The 24853-nt window shown below is 54.9% G+C and overlaps 6 protein-coding genes across 6 annotated transcripts; 3 read left to right on the top strand and 3 right to left on the bottom strand.

The window, feature by feature from the left end:
* Nucleotides 1-300: 300 nt before the first annotated feature.
* CMQ_6929 (meiotic recombination protein ski8) lies at nt 301-2491 on the top strand (the record flags this gene model as incomplete). The annotated part of the gene is made up of 3 exons (XM_014320615.1): nt 301-685; nt 1230-1382; nt 1452-2491. 3 exons carry the CDS (start codon nt 301-303, stop codon nt 2489-2491), a joined length of 1578 nt encoding a protein of 525 aa, XP_014176090.1.
* Nucleotides 2492-2592: 101 nt separating this feature from the next.
* CMQ_6884 (protein required for cell viability) lies at nt 2593-5455 on the bottom strand (the record flags this gene model as incomplete). The annotated part of the gene is made up of 2 exons (XM_014320570.1): nt 2593-5242; nt 5301-5455. The coding sequence occupies 2 exons, from the start codon at nt 5453-5455 to the stop codon at nt 2593-2595; spliced, it is 2805 nt and encodes a 934-aa protein (XP_014176045.1).
* Nucleotides 5456-8465: 3010 nt separating this feature from the next.
* CMQ_6766 (uncharacterized protein) lies at nt 8466-8960 on the bottom strand (the record flags this gene model as incomplete). Its single annotated transcript, XM_014320452.1, has 3 exons — nt 8466-8528; nt 8682-8798; nt 8856-8960. The coding sequence occupies 3 exons, from the start codon at nt 8958-8960 to the stop codon at nt 8466-8468; spliced, it is 285 nt and encodes a 94-aa protein (XP_014175927.1).
* A 2091-nt stretch (nt 8961-11051) lies between these two features.
* CMQ_6579 (pre-mRNA splicing factor RNA helicase) lies at nt 11052-13459 on the bottom strand (the record flags this gene model as incomplete). The annotated part of the gene is made up of 3 exons (XM_014320265.1): nt 11052-11168; nt 11226-13145; nt 13196-13459. 3 exons carry the CDS (start codon nt 13457-13459, stop codon nt 11052-11054), a joined length of 2301 nt encoding a protein of 766 aa, XP_014175740.1.
* Nucleotides 13460-14165: 706 nt separating this feature from the next.
* CMQ_6976 (protein methyltransferase) lies at nt 14166-16833 on the top strand (the record flags this gene model as incomplete). The annotated part of the gene is made up of 5 exons (XM_014320662.1): nt 14166-14270; nt 14326-14920; nt 14980-16469; nt 16523-16691; nt 16796-16833. The coding sequence occupies 5 exons, from the start codon at nt 14166-14168 to the stop codon at nt 16831-16833; spliced, it is 2397 nt and encodes a 798-aa protein (XP_014176137.1).
* An 853-nt stretch (nt 16834-17686) lies between these two features.
* CMQ_6893 (tpr repeat-containing protein) lies at nt 17687-19992 on the top strand (the record flags this gene model as incomplete). Its single annotated transcript, XM_014320579.1, has 5 exons — nt 17687-17843; nt 17905-18396; nt 18457-19054; nt 19114-19458; nt 19518-19992. 5 exons carry the CDS (start codon nt 17687-17689, stop codon nt 19990-19992), a joined length of 2067 nt encoding a protein of 688 aa, XP_014176054.1.
* Nucleotides 19993-24853: the final 4861 nt, after the last annotated feature.

The raw sequence follows: 24853 nt of genomic DNA, 5'->3' as shown, positions 1-24853 counted from the left end.
ACAGGCGGGCTGTCGATGCTGCTGTTCGTTCGTTGGTGGGTTCAGCTCACAAGGAGTGCTTCCCCGCATTCTAAGCTTCTCATTGGCCAGTATCCCCAGGCCGATTGTGGAAAAGGTCGTAACTGGCACGTGATATAAAGTGCCTTTCCAGGCTAACCGACGATTGGTGGGTTTTTGCAGGACGAAAACCAAGACGGAAAACCTCAACGAACGACGAGGACGACTCCATTGCACGACCAGCGACGGTGATCCCCGGCGAGAGATAGCTCCCCCACGAGGTCATTTGAACACACGCACAAGATGGCGACTGCAGCAGCAGCCGCGGTCTCGTTTCGGGCAGCGGTGCCGTCAACAAGCCTGGTGGCCCGGCTTGCCTCTGCCTCGGCGACGGTGATGCCGTCACAACCGCGCCGGCTGGCGTCGCTGTTTGCGAGCCAGCTAGCGGCCATTCCCCTGCTGTCGGCGATGCCGGCCATCTCTCTGTCGCTGCCATCACTGCCGTCGCTGCTCGGCGACATCTGGGAATCGATCCTGCGGGCGGTGCCCAAGAAGAAGACGTCGCACATGAAGAAGCGACATCGGCAGATGGCCGGCAAGGCACTCAAGGACGTCAACTCCCTGTGCAAGTGCCCGGCGTGTGGCCGGACGAAGCGGATGCACTACCTGTGCCCATACTGCATGGAATGTGCGTGACGTCTTTGCTGTCTCCTTGTTCCCGGTCGTGTCTGTGATGTGTGAATTCCTGCTGACAGTCGCAGCATTACGAGAGATGATGAAGAAGAAGTTATAGTGCTCTTGGCCACGAGCTCATCCTGCCGGACAGCCCGGCTCACGACGGACGTAAGAAACCCAGATGGTGGAAGGCTGCAAGACAGCGCAATTGAGCAAGAGTTGTCCGTACACAGAAGCTGTGGACAATCCCCCATGTACAGTAGTAAAGCATATAGGAAAAAGTATAAAATATATCAACTAAGCGTTTCGATGTCAAATGGGGTGAGGCTGCAGCTTGCTCTCCAGAAAGAGCTGCAGCTGGTGCTTTCTATGTGCGACTTAAAAAAGCCTCTACGATTGAGACAAACAGTAAAGAAACGACAGTGATGGCTTGTGGTGGCAATCGTGACTGCCGTTGGTTGAAAGAGCAGCAGCGGAAAGAGCTATCAAGGCTGTGACCCCACATCAAAATTTCCCCAGCAGGAAGAGAGAGCTTCCCAGGCTCTCAACCCAACTAGCTGCAGACGGGCAAATATCGCGTCGACATCAGTTCCACCAGAAGCCGCCATGGTTCGTTCCAAGCTCCAGTTGGGGACATCTTTTTGTCGAGTTCTCTGCTAAGTTTCTGTTGCAGTCGAAGCAATACTACATTGCGCGGGCGGTGGAGAATGGTGAGTCTGCGAAGCCCCGCCAAGGCATTGAAAGCGCGGATCTGCGAGTCTGACCTCTCTCTGCTGCAGCACACGAGACGGACATTTTTTCCGTTGCGGTGACGCAGCACGCCGTGATCTCGGGCTCAGGCGGCTCGACGCTGCGGGTGCACAGCACGGACTCGGCGGAGTATCCGATTGTGCAGTCGATAGACGGAGCGCACAAGCTGGGCTGTCACCACGTGGCGACAGGGCGAGGAGGATCTGGCCGGGTGGCCTGTTCGGCCGGCTTTGGGGGGGAGGTGCAGCTGTGGCGGCTGAGCGAGGCAGGTGACTGGAGTCTGCAGACGCAGCTACGGCCGAGTGATCTAGGGAGTGGTGGCAGTGGAAACGGTGCACCCACCGGCGATGCCTGGGCGCTGGCCCTCAGCCACGACGAACAGTATCTCGCATACACGACACACGATGGCCGTGTGGGCGTATGGGATCTTGCGGCCGGCAGTCGGCTGCTGGTGTACAGCGCGCACAACCGGGCGACGAGCAGCTTCGCCATGTCCGTCGACCTCAGCCAAGACGGCCGCTACACGGCCGTGGGTTACCAGAGTGGTGCCGTCAATGTGTTTGACAACGACGCGTCCAAGCTGGTGCACGCGCTGCCGGGTCTTGCACGACCGGTGCGTGCCGTCGCTTTTTCACCACTGGGCCGCCGCCTGGCTGCTGCTGGCGATGCTGGTGTCATCGCCATCTACGACATGAAGCACGGCGAGCCGGTGGCCAATTTGACACCACCGGGCGGATCAGCTTCGATGGCAACGTCTGGCTCTGGCTCCTCTGGGCCGTCTGCACCGTCGGATGTCCTCTCCTCTGTCTGGGTCATGTCGCTCGACTTTTCTGCGGGCGGCGAGCACCTCCTGGCCGGCTACATGGACGGCAAGGTGCGCGTTTGGAATGTCGAGCTGGGCACGTGTGTGGCTACCTGTGGTGATGCCGAGATGGCCACGCTCTGGAGCGTCCGGTGGCTGCCACCACGCTCCGACCGACCCGGCGCTGACACCGAGAGCTTCTGCACCGCCGGGGCCGACCGCAGACTCACTTTTTACCGCGAAGCAGGGTCGAATTCGATTATTTAGGAGGAGAGGACAGAAAGGCACTTGCACGTGACTGCTTCCACCACGAATCTATCTAGAGGCAATACATCGCTAGCAATGGACATGATGACCGTTCTCGGTACCTACTCGACCTCTTCGATCCGGGGCCTCTTCCGCAAGGCTTCTGTGCCCGTGCTGTCGTCTGTGCTTCTGCCTGTGTCCAGCGATGGATGGAGGGAAAGGCCGGCCAGCCTGCCGAGACCAGGTCCTGCTCCGTCGTCTCCGGCCATCGGCACCAGCGACCCGAGCTGCCAGTTCTGCAGGCTCTCGATGACGTCGGCGGCGTGCTGGCGAACGAGTCCATCCTCGTCGGTAGCGGCGACGTAGCGAAGGATGCGCAGGATGTCGTCCTGGCTGGCCTGGGTGAGGCCGAAGCCGAGACGACGATGAGCCTCGCGGGCGTCATGCAGTGCGCGCACGAAGCTGAGGACCAACACGATGGCAGCACGCCGCAGGATCGCCTTTTCCGGCTCGGGCTCGATGGCGAGAACGTGCAGGCAGAGATCTACAGCGGCCGACGTCAACGAGGCACCCAGACCGGCCACGTTGGTCTCGACGGCCGTCGCCAAGATCGACAGGGCCGACGCTCGGATCCGCACGTCCTCGCTGCCACGCCGACTGCCCCAGCCGTCGACGATGCGGCTGAGAATCTCGTTTGTTTTTCTGTCGTTTTCATTTTCCCTCTCGTTCTCGTCTTCGTCCGATCCTTCTTCGTCTGCTTCGACCTTTCGCCCCCTCATCTCTCGCTGTCGTTCTTCTCGCGCCTGCTTCGCCGCCGTCTTCGGTCGTCGGCCCCGTCGGCCAGCCGTTTCCAGCAGCGTCTGGCCGACCTGCTGGGCCGTCTCGCCGGCAAACGTCTCGCCCAGACGCTGGATGACCTGCAGCAGTGCCTCGCCAAAACGCAGCCGCGTGTCCACCCGCCGCGTCTCGCCCGCATCAACATAGTGGTCCAGCAGCTCCCGCGTCGTCGCTCGTGGATGGCGATCGGCCACCTGCGCAAACATCCGCACCACCCGCAGGTTCACATAGTCCTCGCTCTCGTCTAGCAGCGACGACAACAGCACCAGCAGTGCCGCCACATCCAGCACCGCGCTGTTTGCCGTGATGAGGCCCTGCAGCAGGCTCAAACCCTCCGACCGCACCGGCGGCGGCGCATCAGCCTGCGTGATGTACGAAATGGCTAGGCTGTACGTCTTGCGGTCTTCTGTGCGCCTTCGGTCTGCATCTGTTGTCGGTGCCGTCGCGTCTGGCTCCTCCATCTCATCGCGGTACCGCAGAAAGAGCAGCAGGTTCTTGGCCGTTGCCGCAGTCTCGGCCACTGCGCCTGTGCCTGTGCCTGAATGTGTGCTAATTCGCTCGAGCGACGCCTCGATCGACTGCACTGTCGCTGCTGCGATCTGTGCCTTGCGGAAGCCCGGCGCCGTGACCACGAGGTTAAGCAGACTCAGCGCCACGGCGGTCGAGTCATCCGCCTCATCCAGCTGCACCAGCATGCCCTCGACCAGCTTCACAATGTCCTGCGGCCGGCGAGCCAGTTTCTCCGGAAACCTCTCCATCACTCGCTGCAGAACGCTGCTCTCCAGGAGCTCGGCCAGCGGGTCGTCTGCCACAACTTCTTTCTCGTCCTCGTCCTCTTGCTTGATCAACACCACGTCTGCCGCTGCCCTCGGTCCCTGCTTCTGCTTCTTGGCCGACATCCGGCGAGCGAACAGAGTCAAGAACACGGTGGATATGGCATCGTCGTCCGTCGAGATGGCTACTAGCATGTTTAGCAGCGCGTCGCACTTGGGCTCTATCTCGTGCAGTCGGGACTGCAGCACTTCGGCAACATCAGGCTGGTCGATGGGGGCGGTCACAATGCAGATTCCGTCTCCCGACTGTGCAACCTGGTAGATCCATTGGGGCTTTTTTGTCGGATCGCGGGGGCCATCAAAGAGGAGACTCTGGATCATAGGAAGGACTTTTTCGCCCGAGAACGATATCCTGAGGTAAATCCTCAACAGGTTTCTGGCCGGCAAGCTGTATTCGTCCTCGATCTGCCGTACGCCTTGAGGCCATGATGACAGAGCCCAGAGCGGCAGCACAAGAGGTCCCAGCAGTCTCCGAGTGAGGCCCGGGTTAGGATGGGAGATGATCAAAGTCTGCAGTCGCCGGAGTCCGCGGGAGACCTCCTGTTGTGGCACCAAGACCGTGACGGCATCCCTGCGCAGGTCCACGACGGCGTCACCACCGCGGCTGCTGGACCTACTGCTGCTCGTGGTCGGATCGATGGCCGCCAGGATGGGCTCTGCAAAGTGCTTCCACCCGGGAGCGCCAGGAGCGCCAAAGCTCTTGCGACCGAGGATGCCGAAACCGATGACGTACGAGGCCACCTTGGCTAGCTCGAGGCCGTCGTGGCCGTCGAGCAGCGACATTAGCTGTGGTGCAATGCCCTCGAACCAGCTGGAGGCCGTGGCTCGCGCCGGCGGACTTGCGAGCAGGCGCGTGGCCATCTTGAGCGCTTCGTGCGTGATACTAGCACCTTCTGTTTGAGGAGCAGCGGCAGCGGCCGCGGCATTCGCAGAGCCGCCCGCCGGGTGCACGGAAAAGACAAACTCTAGCGTTGCCCGCACACCACCAGCTCGCAGTGGCAGTAGGGCCAACGTGCTGGTCAACTCGGCTCGTAGCCATTCAGGCACGTGGCCCGGTTGGATGAGCACGTTGAGCGCCGGCAGGAGGGATACCGGTTGTACGCTGAAATGTCAGAAAGGAACGAGAATTATAAACTTGAACAATGCGACGTATTTCTGACCCTTGAACGAGTTCGGAAAACTGCTGGCGGCTGGCAGCGACAGCCTGTCCGTCAGAGGCATCTGGGTCAAACGCCCGCGTGCCGAGACTGACGAGCGACTCCACTAGCGTCTGACGGGCCTGCCGTTCCTCGTTGTTCCGAGCAGTCGAGTCCATTCCCGTTGCTGGTTCGGTGCTTCTCCATCGCTCAGTGGCGGATGTCGTCAGGACGGTGTTAACCGATTTTCGACGTGCTGAGTAATCCGACTGAAGCTCACGTGGGGTATGGAGCTCGTGCATCATTGTCCATAAACAGACTAGCGCAGAACGCGGTTCAGGGAGTACAGACGCGCCCAGTCCCTGTAAATAATTCCCTAATAATATGCCCCGAGCTCAGTCTCGCTTTCGAGGCCTTTCCTTGATCAACCAAAGCGCAAGCACCAACTCGTCTGCAACGGATATTCTGCTGCCCAACGCCGGCCACGGCACACCGAACGCACCTGCGTCCTCGACTCTAGATCCAGGCGGTCTTGCCGAGACCAGGCCACCGCATGCTTCATCGCTACTAGTCTTCCCCGTCTTTCTTTTCCCCCTCTGAGGACTGATCACAGGTTCACTCCGGCAAAGAAGTCTCTGTCGCCTCTCTCATCAGCCACACCTCGCCTTCCCTACAGTTTCCCGAACAACCGAGTCTCTTCACCGGGATTTCCATTGGCAGAAACACTTCGTGTGATCGTCTGCCCCTCTTGGACCTTTCGGCTTCGGAACTTAACCCTACGCTTCTTATTGGTTTGGCCCTTTCCGAAGGGCCTGCAGGCTTGCGTTCGCGGTCCGCCCCGTCGTGCTTTTTAGGCCCGTCTAGTTTTGCTGGCGCAGAAACCCGACAGTTCGCTGGAAGGCTCTCATTCCTCGCGTCCGCTGAAAAGTTGTCGCGGGACCGGCATCATGATGGGCTGACCGGCGCTATACGGGGCACTTCCAGTCACCGTTTGCCCTGTCTCTTCGAAGACGGGGTGGTGGGCAAGCGCGCGGACCCATGAGTCCGTAAGATAAGAACCTCTGGCCTGAGGTCACTCGTCAGGCCGCGCCACTGGACTCAGCACCCTGATCACCGCTTGTGGGTTGCCATCTTGGTCAAAGTCGGATGCAAAATGGCTGTCTTGGACGGGTGCGTGTTCGTCCAGCGAGAGCTCTCCTTTCGATTTTTCGTGTCTCGCTCCATACTCTGGGGCTCGAGACTCCCAGACGAGAAGTGGAGGGCAGCTTGGGCCACAACGGACAGAGCAGTGGGCGTTTCGCAGAACATCTGTGCCAGCAATTCACCTTGCCTGAATCAGCCAGACTCTCGTTTTCTCGGTCTGAGTAAGGATTGTCTCTGGCTCCTCACGGAAACTCCCGCTGCTCTGTTAACATATACATGCCCTTGCTGTCACCCTCCCGGAAACTCTTCGTCCTGGGCTGCCTTGGCAGGAAATGGACAGCTCCGCCGCCGGTACTCACCTGCCACAGTCTCGCTCATAGACGTCCAGTGGCCTCGCTCCCGCTGGCTATTGCTGCCGTGCGGGGACGTGACATGTTGCATGTGGCCCACGATCAGACGCATCAACCTGTCGGCCAGCGCTGCTTTGTCTTGCTGGCCCGACAGGCCGCCATTACCAAGGGCCGTGTCATGCGGTTCTTCTCCTTTTCCTCCGGTTCAAGAACTGCAGAGATGATAGCGCGGTTTTTACAGATGGTTTTGTCTGCGCGGAAACCATGCCCTAGTCTCTGATTTTTCACGAGATGAAGGCAACAAAATCTAGTCTTCGTCGGCAGTGTGCAACAACGGACAGAGCTTCTTTCGCCAGGTTTGGACCTGAGTCCACTGAGGGGGGGCCGAGAGCACGGAGAGGGCCGGGACCACCTCCAGGGGTGGTTGTGGATTTCCGCCTTCTTGCAAGAGCCTGGGCTAGTCAGTTTATGAGGAACAGGTGTCCCGGACTCGCTTCCGGGCGGTGAGTCGTGGGGTGGGTGCTGGCGTGCAGACGAAGTATGCGAAGCGTGGACCAGAGCTGCTACTGATTCGAGGGCTCCATGTCCGATCCTGCCGTCTCTACTCTCGCTTGCATCTGTCTGGGGTAACTTCACGCCGTGGGAAGCATGGCTTCGGGACCCATCTCGAGTTGGAGTCAGAGCTTCGTGCTCGTCTGGGCCTGTCGAACACGGCGGGGCTGCTTTCTCGGCCGATTCGAGCTCGGGAAGAGATGCTGCAGACGGACAGTTTCTGGGGGGGAGGCGAGCTTTCCTCGTGGTGGCAGCTCTTTGGACAAGGGACGGGGCTTTGTGGTTAAGCCGTCCCGGCTGCTCTCTCGCCTGGAAGATGGTGCAGAGAGCAGCCCTCCTGGTTTTGAGGGGATAAGTCTCCCGATCCTGTCGTGTGTGTCGCGTGTGAAAACGGGTGCTAACTCGAACATTGACAGGTCCAGCGGCCGCACTGTGGCGCCGACAGATCCGCAGACTGTGCACTCGTACAGAGTACATTAAGATACATTCATGCAGGCCAGATACATCATCGCCAGCGGCTGTGCTATGTACGAGTAGTTCCCAAGTCCGCCTTATCTCCACAACCGGCCCACCTGGGATTACCTGTGCGAATGGAGCTCCCAATTTCCGGCTCGGGTGATTCGACGTGGACATACTACATAGTATGTATACTTCATCGCGGTTAGAATTCTTCCTGGCTTCCCGTTTGGGGCAGGGAAGAGCGGCAGCTAGGACAGAAAAGGCTGCAGATTTCCATTGTAGAGCTGCTAAGACCTGGGGGCAGGCAACGACGGGAGGCAAGAAGGGCACTCTGCGAAAACCGGCAGGCCAAGATGAGCGAGAGCAAAGGGAGGAGAGTATGGGACCTCAAACTAAGATGCTCGTGCTCCATTATTTCGCTGCTAAAATCGGCCATTGGCAAGAGCTTGAGAAGCCCGTTAAATTATGCAATTTGAAAACCCTCCCAAAATAGAGATATTAAACCGCCCGGATACGAAAAGTGGGATTAGTACTCGTACATGATAGTTGAAAAAGTGAAAGCGTCGCCATTCCCAAGACTTCCCAGCCAGACGTCCCATGTCCAGACTCCGACGCTTGAAAGAAAGATGGGTCCGATGCACGGCTGCCATGTGGATGCGTGCATTTCCCGGAAAGAGGGTCGTGACTAGGCCGTATTGGGCGGTAGCTGCATGTGGGCCGGCAGCTGGTAAGGCAACGACTTCTGGTGCTGTAGGTGCTGTAGGTGCTGTAGGCGCTGTTGCTGCTGTTGCTGCTGTTGCTGCTGTTGTTGCTGCTGCTGTTGCTGGAGGCGCAGCAGTCGCGTGGTGGTAGTCTGCCGGGGCGTCCAGGTGGTGAAGCTGTCACCAGGCGCCGTACTCACGATCATCTCGACCAGGGCATAGCGGAGGATGCCGTTCTGGAAGATGGGCACGCCGATCTCCATCTCGGACAGGGCACTCGTACCAGCCACGCTACATCGGTCGTCTCGCCCGGCAGCCTGGCACGTCAGCAGATCGTATTATGTACGGTGCAAGGGGCTGCTGTCTGGACATACACAGCAGTCTGCACAGGGGGCGTTGTTGACAAAGACCCAATTTTGGCAGTTGTAGGTCAGGAAGTTCTTGCAGTGATATTTGTAGAAGCCGCCGCTGCCGCTCATTTTGATGTTGGGTGGAGGGAGAGAGGAAGGAGGAGGAAGAGGGGAGACGTAGCTGAAGAGACTGGCGAGAGAGAAGAGTGAGAATAAGAAGATGGACGAGGAGGAGGATGGGTGAAGATACAAGATTGGAGATGAGAGAGTTGCGTGCAGATAATATACCGAAGGGAATATAGATCGTAGCTAATGCAAGAGAAGCAGCTAGAAGACCTGTAGCAGACGACAAACAGAGGACCTGACCGCTTGGCTCTCTCCAGTCACGGAACGGACCGACTTTATATGGGCAAGACCAAGAGGCAGTCCGTTCGGCCAGCCTCGTTGGCGGCAAGCAGGACCAGCAGAAATCAATCTAAATCCTCGTAAGTCCTCGCACCACCCAAGCCCGAATACCACCTCCCCGAATACCACCGTCACCACGGACGGCACGGGCGGCAGCCTGCCTGGGACGTGGTAGCAGTGCAGGTCGTGGCAGAGGGCCAGACAGCCATGGCAAAGTGGCATGTCTATTTACGGCCTGCCTGGTTGTTTACGTGAATCTTACGGCATCACGCACGCTGCCGTGGGCCGGGGGGAGGGGGGACTGGGGAATGCAGGGTCGATCGTGGCAGGGTCTGCTTGTGCTGCTGTGCAGGACCATCTCTTTTGTCTGGCCGTTTGGCTGCGGCAGAAGCTGGCTGCAATATGCAGCGGATGCGTGCAGCCTCGCCGGATCGGGAAAGCAGCTATACTGCGTACATTACAATGAACGGAGCACTGAGGATGAGTGGTGATTTGGGTTGGGTGAGCACGATAAGACGAGCCAATATTGGTTTTCTCAACTCCTCTCACGCAAGCTGCTGGAGAAGGGTCCACTGGGGCAGAGAGAGAGAGGCGCTGGAGAGCCTGATCGAGAAATCGAATGAAACGTCAATTTCGACAGCCGCCCTCCACGCCGTTTTTTTTCCCTTTCTCTCTTTCCTTTTTCCTCCTCTGCCAGCACGCGCGTACTCTGTGCAAGGATAGCTGAGCTTCTGCTGTCATCTCGTTTGGCTGGGACCCTTCCCCGGGATCTCCCAGGCCATGCCAGATAGACCGATTCCTCCGGCCGGAGCGATCAAAGACCAGAGCTGAAAGAAGAGCCACACCGTGCACTACATAGTACTCCGTAAGGTGCAGGAAAGCCAGCGGGGGCAACATTGGGCCCGACAGGGGTCTGAGGGGCAAGATCGCAAACAGGGAAACAAAACGCACAGTCTCTTTCGCCTGTGTGACACGGCAGCCAATATTGCTCCACGCCATCTGCTTTGTGCCTCTTGTCCTGCTTGCTGCACACTGCCCTGGCACTGACCACCCGTTCGGAGGAGAGGGCGAAGCTGTCAGCCGTACGGTCTATCTCACAGGTGCTTCTATCTCACAGGTGCTTCTAAAATAAGGGCGGAGCTTTACTTTCCCCTTTCTGCCCGGCAAGCGTTGCATCCTCCCACCCTCTCTGGACGAGTAAGATGAGCAGCCGGACTAGAGGACTGGAGAGACGAGACGGGTGAGCGAATAAATGGACTGCCAAAAAAAAGAAAAAAAAGAAAAAAAGTTAAAGAGGGTCCCGGCTGTAGACCATCGACTGGACCGCACGATTCCGGGGACCTGAAGCTAAACGAAACAGGGTCTGCAGCAGGCCGTGACGCACGGTTCTTCATGCCAAATAGGCGTTGGCGCTGGCGTCTGCTGGGGTGGCAAACGGCTATCCTGCGCACGGAGCCATGCCGGTTGGTCAGCCAGTCTGCCCGGTCCACCCGTGCTGTAATCTCATGGACAGAGACGAGAGATGAGAGCACAGTCTCGTTGCCTTGACGTTGCCTTCGGCTACAGCTGGCAGACGCCGCGCCAAAGACGACACAGCCTGCCCGAGATTACGACCTCGTGCTCCGTCTCGTACCTCACTCTCATTCGTCTTTTGCTCTACTTCGTACCCCTTTTCCCATCTTATCCCCGTCGTTCATAGGCTGTTGATTACGTAAACAATCCTTGCTTTCATCCGCAAAACTCCGTCTAAGGTGCCTTTGATATAAACAAGAACAAGGACCCGACTGCCACTGACATACAAACGCACACCGATCTTTAGTTCCCCGACCGAGCCGCCTCCTTCCGGCGGGTCTTCTCGGCCACGCGCTTGAGGGCTGCCTTGGCCTCGCCGTCCTCAAAGGCCGCCAGGTCGTAGTAGTTGGGCGCAATGTCCTGGAATGTTAGTAAGCGAGCCATACGCCAAATCACGTGCGCCGAAACAGGACTCACCAAAAGCCACTCCGGCTTGATGCCGGTCACGGTCCGGATGTACTGCTTGCTCGTGAGGACAAATTCATTGTACAAGACCCATTCGAAGTCGGTGGCCACGCCGGTGCTCGGGTGAATCACCACGGCCTGGTTATCCTTGATGGTGCGGTAAATCTTGCCCGAGGCCTGGCGGTGGGCCACCTGCATAAAGAAGCCGGCCAACAGGGCGCGGCGAATGTTGGTGTAGTAGTCTTTGTCGCCCCACTCGGTGCTGACCAGCTCGACCTCGCGCGACTCCATGATGGCCCTGAGCTGCAGCCGCACGTTGTCGGCGCTGCTGAGGTGGCGGTACGACAAGAAGTGCTCGTGACACCACTTGCGCATGTCGGTGCCCTTGAGCTCCTCGCCCTTGAAGGCATGGTAAGCGTTCAGCAGCGTCAGGTGGTCGCTGTCGGGGTGGGAAAAGGACGCCTTGGCCTCGTCGGCCCGCTTGCGCGACGCTGCCGGTCGCAAAAACAGCATCGGCACCGATAGCAGCGACACGATCGATAGGATCTCGTTGGAGCAGTAAAACTCGGGCGACGTGATCAGCATCACCGCCAGCGACGGGTCCAGCGGGAAATCCGACGCTGTGCTGCCCAGCTGCGTCATCTCGCCCTCATCGTCCAGACAGGCGAGGTAGTTGAGCTCTTCGAGCGCCCGCATCATCGTCTCCGGCGGCGGCGGGTCCATAAAGTCAAAGTGCACCAGATCGTCGACGCCCAGCTTCTTGAGCTCTAGGATCGTGTTGCTGAGATTCGACCGCAGCACCTCCGGGTACGTCTGTTCGATCAGGTCCTGCTTGAACGCCTTCTCCGTGTACAGCCGGAAGCACTTGCCAGGACGCGTTCGTCCAGCTCGACCGGCTCGCTGTTGGGCCGAAGCCCGCGAGATCGGCGTCACCAGCAGCGACTCGACCCGGATCCGCGGGTTGTAGATCTTCTGCTTGCTGAAGCCCGGATCCACCACATACACGATCCCGTCGATCGTCAGACTCGTCTCCGCAATGTTCGTCGACACGATGCACTTGCGGCCTGGCCGGCCGCCCTTCTTGTACGGTGCCGGTGCCGCGTCAAAGATGCGGTTCTGCTGATGCGGCGGCAGAGTGCCGTACAGCGGGTACACAGCCATCGGGCCCGCATCCGACTCCCGGCTCATCTCGTCGACCTCGAGGCTGATGCGCCGGCACGCATCCTCGATCTCGTCTTCGCCCGTCAGGAAGAGCAAAATGTCGCCCTCGCCCTCGGTTGCGTGGATCTGCAGAACGGTCCGCACGGCTGCCTCGACGTAGTCCTTTTCCGGCTCGGGCGTGTAGAAGATCTCCACCGGAAACGTGCGACCAGGAACGGCTAGCAGCGGCGCATTGTGAAAGTAGCGCTGAAACTTTTGTGCGTCCAGCGTGGCCGACATGATGACGATCTTGAGGTCGGCCCGCCGCAGCGACAGGTTCTTCAGCAGCGCCATCAGGATGTCTGTCGCCAGCGTGCGCTCGTGCGCCTCGTCGATCATGATGCAGCTGTAGCGCGTCAGGTCGGGGTCGTTCATGCACTCGCGCAACAGCTGGCCGTCCGTCATGTACTTGAGCAGCGTCTTCGGCCCTGTGCGGTTCTCGAACCGGATGCTGTAGCCCACCTCCTCGCCCAGCTCCACGTCCAGCTCGTCTGCCACACGCTGGGCCACCGACATCGCTGCCACCCGTCGCGGCTGCGTGCACGCAATCATTTTGCGCTTGAACTGCGGCATGTCGTCGTACAGAATATACTGTGGAATCTGCGTCGTCTTGCCCGAGCCGGTCTCGCCCACAAAGACGAGAATTTGCGTCGAGTGGAACACTTTCAGGAACTCCTGTCGCTGCTTGTGCACTGGCAAGTTGCGCCGTCCTTCGAGGATCTGAAAGTACTGCTGCTTGTGTGGCCGTCCGGTGAAGGCGTTAAAATCTTCATGTCCTCCACCTTGGCTGCCTGCACGGCCGTCGTATCGTGTGGCGTCATTCCCGCGAAGAAGCTGTCCGACGACTGGCCGCCGTACGCGTCCTGTCCGCCTTCGTACAGGTGTGCCAAGTACGGGTTGGATGCATCGCTGCTGCTCTCGAGCTTGGGCACCTTCTTCTTGCCCGCACCGTCGCCCTCCGTCTTTATGCGTTTCATGTTCTTGGCTTCGCCGTCGCTGTCGATGCTATTGCGTTTTGTTCTCTTGGAAGAAGCGACCTCGGCCATGGCGAAGAAAAGGGCGGGAAGAGACTGCAGAGAAAGCAAGAAATAAGAGAACTAGCGAGATGCCTACAGACGGAGAAATTTTAGGTACGCCGATTCCTAGGCAAATTAAGGCCTGTGGTTGGTTGCGTTCAATACTTTGCTTAGTCATCGCAGAACAGGTACAGCTAGAAAAAACGGTAGTCGCTCTCTTTTGACCAATGGGAGCGCGCCTCAACTAACACCCGATAACCGATAAGATCAGGGCTGTGAAGACGGTGAGCAAGTACTGAGTACCTATATCCGGCCGCAAATTCAGCGGATCAGAGGTATCTAGAACTTGGCCTTACCAGCACTCGCTTTTTCAAACGTTCAAATCTTTTTTACCAGAATTACCCCCACAGACTTCTCCGGCCTGTCGAGCTCTTTCCTGTCTTGTCATGTAGTAGACTGTCGTCTCAGATTATCCATATTTGCAGAGACATTCTAGTTCTGCTGCCAACAAGAGAGCAAGGCAAACAAGAAGCAACTCAGCAAATCAGCCTTTTCTGCCAGCCCCCATAGAAGAGGGGTTGTTGTCTGTGCGACTGGACGAAGCAAAAAGGCGACAAGTTGGGCAGACAATGGCAGCATAGCCACTCCATTGACCAGGAACGACAAAAGTTCCTCTTTTCCCACCTCTCACACCACCTCAACCGCACTGCTTCACGAGCCCACTATTCCGTCCAGCATGACGTCTAGCTACCAGTGGCCTACCTTCTTCATCGGACAGCATGACGCTGGAAGGCAGGAACCCCTTGACGACAAGCAGTATGGCTATCTTCTAGACGCTGGGGTGTGTTTTTGGCGTCCCTTCCTGTTGGCTGAGCAGTCGGGCTAACCAGATGCAGTTTTCCTTTGCCACGGCACCCATCACAAACAGTCATTTCCACGACCGCGTCCGCAAGCTCCACAAGAGCTACCTTGATGATGTCAAGGCCCGCAACCTGACGGATGCGGAGCGGGCAAACCCATCGTTCCCAGGCCCCACAATCTCTACGCTGACTGACGATGACACCGGCCTGTTCCCAGGTCGCTACATCACGTCTGTCATTGCTTGCTCCAGTGCATGGATCGACCTGTACTCGGACGACCCTCTGGTGGCCAACCTGTCCCGCCAGGTCCTCAACCTGGAGGTTGCCTATGCTAGTTTCTGCGGTGTCAGGAGCATTATCGTACCCGGCCCACGGGCCGACAGCAGTGGCAAGCACGTGGCTCAGTATGCACGCGCAATCCAGGAAGCCCTCCAAGTAGCCAATCGGGCCTCTCTGGTCATCCAGGTGCCCATGTACCGCGAGCCCGGCCTGGAGGAGAGCATCGAGACCCTTTCGGGACCTGGTGCCTACCCAGAGGCAACAGCAGACCAGGAGATTGACATCTACGGCTGCTGGGATTCGTGGCACACCATTCGGACCGTCTGCGACTACAACTCGCGCCTGTCGGTTGGTAAGCTGCGACTTCTTTGAATTGACAACGCTCAGCCAAGGCTAATATGAGGCATACAGCCATCCGTATTCCCCGGAGATTGCCCGAGATCGAGCTGCAGTCGCGCTGGTTTGCCGAGCCGCTGCAGATCCTCACCTTTGACGCGGCCATCTTCCAGCTGAACGCCTCTGGATTTCCCAGCCTCGGCAAGAGCCACAAGGAGATGCTCAACCGGTACATGCGGCTGAAGATGGCACCTTGGATGCTTGTCAGCAACGGCGGGCCAGACGTCAAGGAGCTCGCAGCAGCAGCTAGCAGCAACGGCAGCAACGGCATCACCCTGTCGCCCAACGCGGCCGAGTTTCTCACGCTAGCTGAGGCCCGCGGCTCGCCGGCAGCCAAGCAGAAGAAGCAGGGCAGCAACGATTACCTCTCCTACCTCAAGTACCTCGAACGGTCGCAGGAGCCGTACTCGGAGACCGAGACGTCTACACTGACCAGCTTCCAGGACTGGCTTCAGTCGCCGCTTCAGCCACTGGCTGACAATCTCGAGTCGGCCACATACGAGGTCTTTGAGGGCGACCCGGTTAAGTACGTGCAGTACGAGAAGGCCATAACTGCCGCCATGGCTGACTGGAAGGCGCTGAAGCGGCCGACTTCGGCGATCCCGCGGCCCGGCCAGACAGAGTCAGCTACGTCGACACCAGAGCTCGTGGTGGCCGTCGCAGGAGCCGGCCGAGGCCCGCTGGTGACGCGGGTGATCCGGGCTAGCCAGGCCACGGGCGTTCCGGTGCAGCTGTGGGCGCTGGAGAAGAATCAGAACGCGTACGTTTACCTGCTGCGGATGAACAAGCAGGTCTGGGGTGGCAAGGTGCACCTGATCAAGACGGACATGCGTGAATGGGCCGGACCGGTAGCCGAGGGCCACGAGGCCACAGGCACGACGACCAAGGTGGACATTCTGGTGTCGGAGTTGCTGGGCTCATTTGGCGACAACGAGCTGTCGCCCGAGTGCATCGACGGCATCCAGCGGCACATTGCACGGCCACACGGCATTTCGATCCCGCAGTCGTACACGGCACACCTGAGCCCGATCTCGTATCCGCGCGTCTATGCGGACTTGGCGAACCGCTCGGTCGCAGACGAGAACGCCTTTGAGACCCCCTGGGTCGTCCACCTGTTTGCCATCGACCTGGTGTCGCAAAAGGTTCCGGGCCGCCCACGCTTCCAGGAGGCCTGGGAGTTTGTCCACCCAGTGCGGCTGCCGGTCGTCGAAGACTGGGAGGCTGCACATGGCCGCAAGAAGGTCCAAACTGGCGGTGGCGGTGCCATGACCCTCTCGGCAGGCCTCAACGAGCACAACGCCCGCCACTGCCACCTGACGTTTGTTTGTCGCCCGCGTGGCGTCATTCACGGTCTGGCCGGCTACTTTGAGTCGGTGCTGTACCAGCCGGCAGCCCAGGACGGTGGCCCAGCTCCAGTACCCATCGAGATCAGCACGCGGCCAGACCGCATCGACCAGAAGAGCAAGGACATGATTTCGTGGTTTCCCATATTTTTTCCGCTCAAGGTGAGGCCAACCATTTTCGCCTGTACACTACCTACCCCACTGACATGTCCCAGAAACCAATGTACTTTCCCCAAGACGCCGAGATCGAGGCCAGCATGTGGCGCCAGACAGACGACACCAAAGTATGGTACGAGTGGTTGGTGGAGGCTTATGTTTGGGTTGGACCGACGACACGGGTCAAGGTGGCCACGTCAGAGCTCCAGAGCAGCAGGAAGGTTGCCTGTCTAATGTAGTTGCTCAGTCTGTGAGCAGACGTTAAAATGGATCAACAGACTGGAATATAAAAAAAGGCGATGCTGGGATCGACAACATCTCGTTTCGAACAGTCCCGCTGTCCGTGTTTAGTGCCATGATGTTCGCCTAAGCATTTGCTTACGGGTCGCCTTTGGGCTTGCTTACCCGCGGAAACATGTCCAGGATGTATTTTGTCTTATATAGCTCCACTGAAGCCGGCACCATGACCTTCTTGCGTAGCATCTGGCCTAGGCAGCAATGAAATATCCGATTGACAATAAATCCGATCAATTGAAATTCCGGTTAAGCTTACCGAAAAGCGTATTGTTGCCCGGCATATAACAGCCTCCATTGTGCTTAAAACCTGGACAACTGCAAATTTTGCCGTTTTGGTGTTATCCGACATCTCGCGACTGCAGCCGACCAGATTTCACGCAATGTGAAAATTTCAGAGTCGGCCAAAATAGACTGTCGCCGCTGGGGGTTGTTTGGCAGTACGACATCTGCTGGCTCGTCAGCAATGCAACCTTTGACGCCTAATTTTTCAGCCACCGATTCAGAGTATGTTATATGCCAGGGCTTTTCATGACCGATAAGCCCGTACTAATAGCCTAGAAATGAGGAACCGGACAGCATCACAGAAAGCTGGCATTTGGCTACTAAAAAATGCAACAAGGAACTGTCTGATCATTTCAAAAAGCTCGGCACCATTAGTACTTCAACAACACTCATGAAAGGCTTAGCACAGGCGACAAAACTGAGACTTGGGATCTCTGTGAGAGACTTGGTCGATTATGTGGGCAAATTTCTCGTCTTTTTTGGCAGGACGATGCGCCCCAGACAATTGGAATATTCAACAGTTTGGCGTCTCGTATACCTTCTTGTCACCGTGAGAAGCCCGACTCGAGCCAAGTCTTACAGATGTTCACTAACTGTCTGACGATCAGTTTCCACCCAATAATGTGTGGGAGTCCACTAAGAATATGCTCCGAGACGTCTCGTACACATTGGATCGCTGTGAGCGCGAATGCTTGAAGACTGTCTTTGACGAGCTCATGAAACACGTCTTGATTGAGGCCTTTATGGATCTTGTGAAATTGTGGACAGGTCTGATCAAATATATGCGAGACAATCCACAAAGTAAGTTCGGCACTGGTATTCGTCTACTGAGCGTCTACTGACAGCACTATTGTCGTAACAGAAGCCGATACCATCTCATCTATGCTCGCTGACACCCCTGGAAAGGTCGAGAAATCGTTTGCCCACCTCAAAGCCATCGCTTCTACAAGTTTTGGATCGGAATTGCGGCGAGCCCCCACTCTCTCGGAGCCTCTTCCAGACAGTATAGCCCTCCCGTGCGGCGGAGCACCGTATCATGACAGCAGAAAGTTTATTGGTCGCGAGAATGAGATTGACGTCATCCACGGAGAACTCGGTCCAGCAAACATGAAGGATCAGAGGTTCTGCACCATCTGGGGCCTCGCTGGAATGGGAAAGTCCAAATTGGCGATGGAGTATGCGAAACGCTACGAGGGCGACTTTTATGCCACTCTCTGGATAAGTGCACAAAACGTAATATCCATAGGTCAGAGCTTCACAAACATTGCCATCGATTTTGGGCTGCAAAAGGCGACGAACGGCGGAAAGGTCGATGATAACATACGGTTGGTATTCAATGCTATCAAGAAGCGCGGTTCGTCAATCTCATGACCTCTTGATTTCTAGTTTGTTGGCTGATGTGTGACGATAACAGGCGGCAACTGGCTCATTATTTGGGACGACGTCAAAGAACAAGCAACAATAAGGCCACACCTGACGCTAAACTCCAAGAGAGTCTCGACCCTCGTCACCACCAGATATCCTGAAGAGGCGGCAGTTTTCAGATCACGAGGAACTCTTTTGCATCTTAAAAAGCTGTCCATGGACACCTCGACAGAACTCTTCGAACGGCTTCTGGGTCCAGACAATCGCTACCCTGAAGGATCGGAGGATTCGAGAGCTGCTCATGTCATTCTTCAAAAAATGGACGGTCACCCTCTCGGCATATGCACCATGGCAACTCGTATTGTCGCAAAAAATCTGTCTGCCCGAGGCTTCCTCATGCGCTACCGACGAGACAATATTCCCGTCGTCCCAGAACTGGCAGATTACGAAATTGCGCTGGAGGCAATCTGGAACGAATCTTTCCAGTACCTCAAGGATATGAAGGAGAGTAGAAATGGCGACTGTTTTGACTTGCTTGGAGTACTGTCTTTCTGCTTCCCTGATGCGATTCCAAAGACGCTTTTTGCGACTGAGCAGCCCGATGACTCGGAAGGCGTCACTCCGATATTCCACGACAAACAAAACAGGTTAGTTTTGCGCTTACTGTGCGTATTTCGTTTCCACTTCCTTACGCTGCAAAAATCAGATACGAAGAGGCATGTGAGATGCTTCGAAAGTCTGGTCTCATAGACTACGACAAGGACTACACGTCTATCACCATGCACCGGGTGACCCAAGGTGCCTTTCTCGCCTTTCTGGGCCCCGAAGCTATCCAGTCCTCTTTTTGCCTTGCAGCCAGCTTGATACATCGGGCTTTCCCCAAGCAAGTCGAAGGCCGGTCCCTCCATCTTCAATGGGATGACTGCCGTACCTACATACAGCACAGCAACAAACTGATCAAAGTATACACGGAATCAAGGCTGCCTCATCGTCGGTATCAGCCGCTGCAGCCGTGCGAAGACTTTCTTGAGCTCATGGCTAATGTTTGCTGGTAAGAACAAACTACGTAAGGATGGAACAGAATTCTCTTACGAATCTAACGTTTTCTAGGTACCTTGTCGAAAGTGGCCAAGACTCTGAGTGCCAGCGTCTATCCGAAATTGCACTAAAGGCCGTCGGGCCCAATACCTATCGTTACGCGCATTTAAACAACTCGCTCTTTGCCATGTCTTGGTTTCAGAACGATCTGAAGAGTGCGTTTAAATATTGTGGTATCGCTGCTTCTTCGATGAAGGCCCACAGACCCGAGACATCGGAGGAGTATCTAGGAATACTTTCCAACAAAGCCAGCTTGTTGGCGTCGGATGGAAAAGATACAGAGGCCCTAAAGCTCTACCTTGAGGTGGAAGAGACTCGTAAGAGGTACAATTATCCCCAAAATATCGCCCTCGCCTTTATCAATCTTGGGATTGGTCGTTTGAAGAGCAAAATGGGCGAGTTCGACGATGCTGCAACAAGACTCGAGGCGGCTCGAAGTATAGTACAACACGAGCATGGACCGCACGGAAAATACATGCAGCAGTAGGTTTATCATGGATAGACTCTTCTGGTCTTAGTCGTTGCTAACCAGATGGTGTCCAGAGTGCATTTCGATCTTGGCAATCTCGAGCTCAGAAGGGGAAGTTTTCCTGATGCAGACAATCATTATGTTATCGGTCAGGAAATCCAGAGGAAAGAGAGCGAAAGTGATTTTCTCAACTCCAGTTTTCTTTTCAAAAGAGCTTGCATCCAGTTGAAACTCGGATTCCCCATTTTTGCACGGCACGTTCTCTCTCACATATTGAAGTATGTACCACCTACTAACAGTTGCAGCCGTTTACTGGACAGTGCTTTGAGCCATTCGGTGAAGAACCACCATGAAGGTGAAGAAGCGCGAGTGTTGAACAAACTCGCCGACCTCAGCAATAGCTCGCCTGATGCCTCTTCCTTTCGAGAGAGAGCCAATCGCCTTAAGTTGGCTTTGGAAAAGAAATTTGGGATCGCACAAGATAGGAATGCTTCGAAGTTGGATCAGTATGATAAGCTTGTTTGTGTTGTGTATCGGTAAATGTTCAGGTCGGAAAGCGTACAGATTTTTATGACATTTACAGGCGGCAATTACTGTACAGTCATTTCGTCAATTCTTAGAGTACCAAAAACTTAGCAGCATCCTAAGAATTACAGTCTTTGTATCGATATAAGAAGTGGCCTACTGAGGTAAAGCTCAACATCTTATATAACCTAGAACCCGGGCCTTTGATAGACAGAAAGCCACAACGTCTTGTGACTTTCGTTTAAGGCTGCCGATCCTCTCGAAAATGAAACAGAAAACATAAAGAGAGAGAGAGCTTGATCACAGTAGAATTTTGACAGAACTAAAGAGCAGGCAGGCCCATGAGTCTGAAAAATTTACGACGGCGAGTAACAGTACTTTTATGAAGATACATTCGTCGTGGAGGTGAACTGGGGAGGTTCTTGCGCTCATAGAATTCGGCTTCAAACGCTCTCAACAGCTGCAATAATTTATCCTCACCATTGGCTTTCGTAAACGCCACTAGGCCAATGGGTCGGTTGTTGTAGTCCAGGGACTTCTGTAGGGGCATCGTGGCCGAAGGATAGCCTATCGTTCATCAGCAGTATGATTAGGCTGTAACAGTTGCTGCAACGTACCCGCAGCAGACACTAGTAAATTCACAGGAGAGTCAGCTGGCGCGATGATGACATCCACGTCAAAATCATCGAGTGTTTTGTCAATCCCAAGGGTTCTGCTGGTTTTTAAAGCGTGCTCAAGCAGAAGGTCAACTTTTTCCTTTGGCAAGTTCATGCCGGCAGCAGCAAGAAGCTGGGCTTGGTTGCCGTAGTCTGTTTCATTAGGACAAGTCGCACCACCTGCTTTTTATTGGAATTGCTTACTTTTTGGGAGTTCTTTGTTTGCGTGCTTTTCGTTATATTTTATGATATCGTCAAGGCTGTGCACTTTAGATTTAGCCAAGGAGTCGAGATACCTTTGTATCTCCTGTTTAAAGCAAGCGGCTGTGCCTATCAGTGCCAAAATAACGAAGACTATTGATAAAGGGGGGAAGTAGCACCTTGAATGGCGTAGAAGCTGTTATACCCGCCAATTTCGAGTTCATCGACTGATATCAAAGACACTTCCTTGGATGACTTTGCCAAATCGCCGAGTTTCTCGTAGGCTGACCGCGTTTCTTTTACCTGTAATAATCTGTGAATGTTTACGCTAGAGTACCAGACTTCGAGACTTACAATTTGGGATGTGGCCGTCTCGACAGGCCGTTGCAGGTCTGGGCCAAAGTACCAATCCTCTGGAGAAAGAAAACCGAGTTTCATATTGTCGATGCTACCAGTTAGAACATCGGAGTATGAATGGTCCCGTTTTTCGAATGGGACCATAACGTCCAGAAGGTTGGCAAGGTCGCAAACCGATTTGGCCATTGGTCCAGCAGTGTCGAAATGCTGAGAGATGGGGATCAGGCCATTTTGGGAAACCAAACCAATGGTTGGTCTAAGCGCGTATAACGCTGCCCGAGTGCTTGGCGTGATCAACGAGCCACCTGTATCCGTCCCAATGGCCAAAGGAGCATAGCCAGCGCTAATGCCAACAGCACAGCCAGTTGAAGAGCCGGCAGGTGACTAAATTTTAGGAATGGACCGTATTAGGAGCAGACTATGGCAGGGCAGGAAAGGTGTCATCGGGCCTTCACATAAATGGTTGTCATACCGAGTGTCCCAAAGCACCATCCGAATAGTCCAAATTGCGGACATATACCGACCGGCATTGTCCACCTATGGCAGACCACCCTGCTGTTATATCATGTCCCCTATAGCGTACGATATGGCATTGTTAAACATGGGTTTTAGTGATTTAGCATGCTGGGAAAGCTGAGTTCATTACGAACTTGAAACCTGCCAGTTCCTATAATGGTGTAAGCAAACTGCTGTCACAATACGGACACAGCATTGCTGGGGTTTAGCTTACCGACAACTGGGCTTTTCCGATGATGATCATTCCAGCTTCGAGAACCTAATTTACAGGAGGAATACGTAAGCTCTCAGATATTTGTTGGGGTTTTGTTGGCGGCTCGACGGACTCTATCAACGACATCTGCGTTTTTCGCAGGACGCGACCGTTTAAGGGCCAGACTGCCTCCAGTCGTTTTCATGCCCAGTTTCGGATCCGTCGCGATGTTGTCCTAATTGGGAAGCTTAGCGACAGGTAGGAGAACAGAAAGAGAGATCGAGAAATACCTTTATAAGGACTGGGATTCCATAAAGCGGACCGCATTTGAAGCCCTCTTTCCTCTTGCGATCGCACTCGGCCGCTTGGCGTTGCGCATTGGGATTCGTTTCTAATACGGCATGCAAGAGACCATCGTATGTGTCGATCCGTTTCAGATATATCTTGACAAGTTCGACACTTGTTACCTCATTAGCCTCCAAGCGGCTCTGAAGATCTTTGGCAGTGTCTTTAAGCGGGTCGACCGAAGTTTGTTTGACACGGCTAGGTAGTAGCCCAGACAAGCTACAGCAAAGACCTTGCAGAAGTCCTACTGAAGAGACTGGCATGATGATACATCTGCTTGATGTGCGATTATGGACGCCAGGCGATTTTCTATTTTTGTTTTTGTTTTAGGGGACGTATTAGCAAAGCACACTTAGGGATCCTACACCGTACTTATACAACCATGTAATTTTTATTGTATTTATCGTTTTTAATGCCTTGGCATCCGCTCGCCTGTTCAACCTAACCCCCTCTTTGGCCCTGTTCCAGTTAAAATCCTACAATTTTTCCGTATTATGTTGTACATACTAGCTTAAGATGTCGCCTTGTACATGGGGAGGGGGGGGTGGTCAAAGGATATGCAGCTAAAATAACGAGTCAATGGTTTAAATACTTGCAACTTGGGCAAGAATGAGTAGACGTTGGGCCCATTTTTTCATCACTTCAACGCAACTTATTGCTGCCACATCTGTCCCTAGCTATGAACTGCATACGCTACTTGTATAGCTCCTTCCACCAACTGTAGAAAACTAAAAACAAGCGAGATCACACCGAAGATCACCACTGCCCAGAACGTATTAAATCGAACTATGCATGCATGTTAGAGGATTCAGGTAACACCATTTAGAGCCGATTGTCTTACGAAGGTCCCTCCGGTCGTTCCACAATGTCCTCCAGTCGCTTGGATTTTTCTTGAGAACAAACTGTTGGATCTTTATCATCCTTTCGCCAAAGAAAGGGAAGTCTTGGTGTACTGAGTATTGCTGGGCGATTTCCATGGCCTCTATGTATTCGTACGTTGATTCCTTCCCGCAGTCTTTCTCACAGAGGCTCTGCAGGAGTGGATCGATTATGATTCTGGACGAAGCATCACCTCGGTATTGCATATGCCTTTTTGCAGCTGTCCGTGACCTTTTGTCTTGTCCAAAGAGGATTCTGTAAGACAGCAGAACTTCTCGATATATACCGAGCGCTGTGTAGTCGGTCATGGCCCTGGTTCCAGAATCTACAGGATCCGAAATAAACAACCTGGTCAGGGTCAGTTGACCCATTTGGGTACCGCATGCGAATCAGATTCGCGACTGATGAAATTGTAGTGTTACCTCGAGATACTTGCTGCCAGGGATTTCTCGGTTTGTATATCTCGGGATGTGGAACAGCGGCACATAAGCTTGCAGAAGGAGGGAAATCGGAAAATGCGCAATTTTCGGGTCTTCTCATCAAAATCCAGATGTAAACTGATGCAGTCTACAAGAACGGGCCTTATGCCGGCAATAGAGTGTAGGGTATAAAAGTTAAGATAGCTGACGACCAACTGCTCCTGAAATACATCCCCACGGGAATGGTCGTTTGGTGGGCGTATGCATGGCCGTGGCACAAGATCGCCATATTGGAGCAGCATGTAGCGAAGAGAGATCGAACTGTTGTCCTCGATGACTACGCGTTTTTTGAAGTAGACACCGGTCTCGAAGACGGCTCCTTTGTAATCTGCTGATTCCAGAACAAGAGCCGGCTCTTCGTATGTTGTTACGATTGACGGCTGATAGACCATAGACAGCCAGCCGACCATAGAAAATAAAATTGTATAGGCTGCATCTGTGTTGATGGTCAAGTCTAGAAACGCAGACTGTGTGGTGAGACTTTCCCGAAGTAATTCGAGAGTAGGCGTATCAGAGGCTGCAAGACTTTTAGCGACCTCTATCAACAGGTTAAGAAAGTCTTCCTTGAATTGCATTTGTTCAATAAGGTCATTCCTAGCTTCAACCTCTGGGAGACGCAGAAGAGGCTTGAGGCGTGCTGAGTATGATTCTAGCAGCTTGAGGTAGAAATCGAACTCTGTGTTTCTGTCCTGGCCATTATGGCCGCTTGTCAGGACAGAAAAAAATTC

The sequence above is a fragment of the Grosmannia clavigera genome (genome assembly GCF_000143105.1).
Source record: "Grosmannia clavigera kw1407 unplaced genomic scaffold GCSC_108, whole genome shotgun sequence".
Classification (NCBI taxonomy): Eukaryota; Fungi; Ascomycota; class Sordariomycetes; order Ophiostomatales; family Ophiostomataceae; genus Leptographium; species Leptographium clavigerum.
Note: the sequence above shows the minus strand (reverse complement) of the source record. Positions and strands in the feature narration are given on the sequence as shown.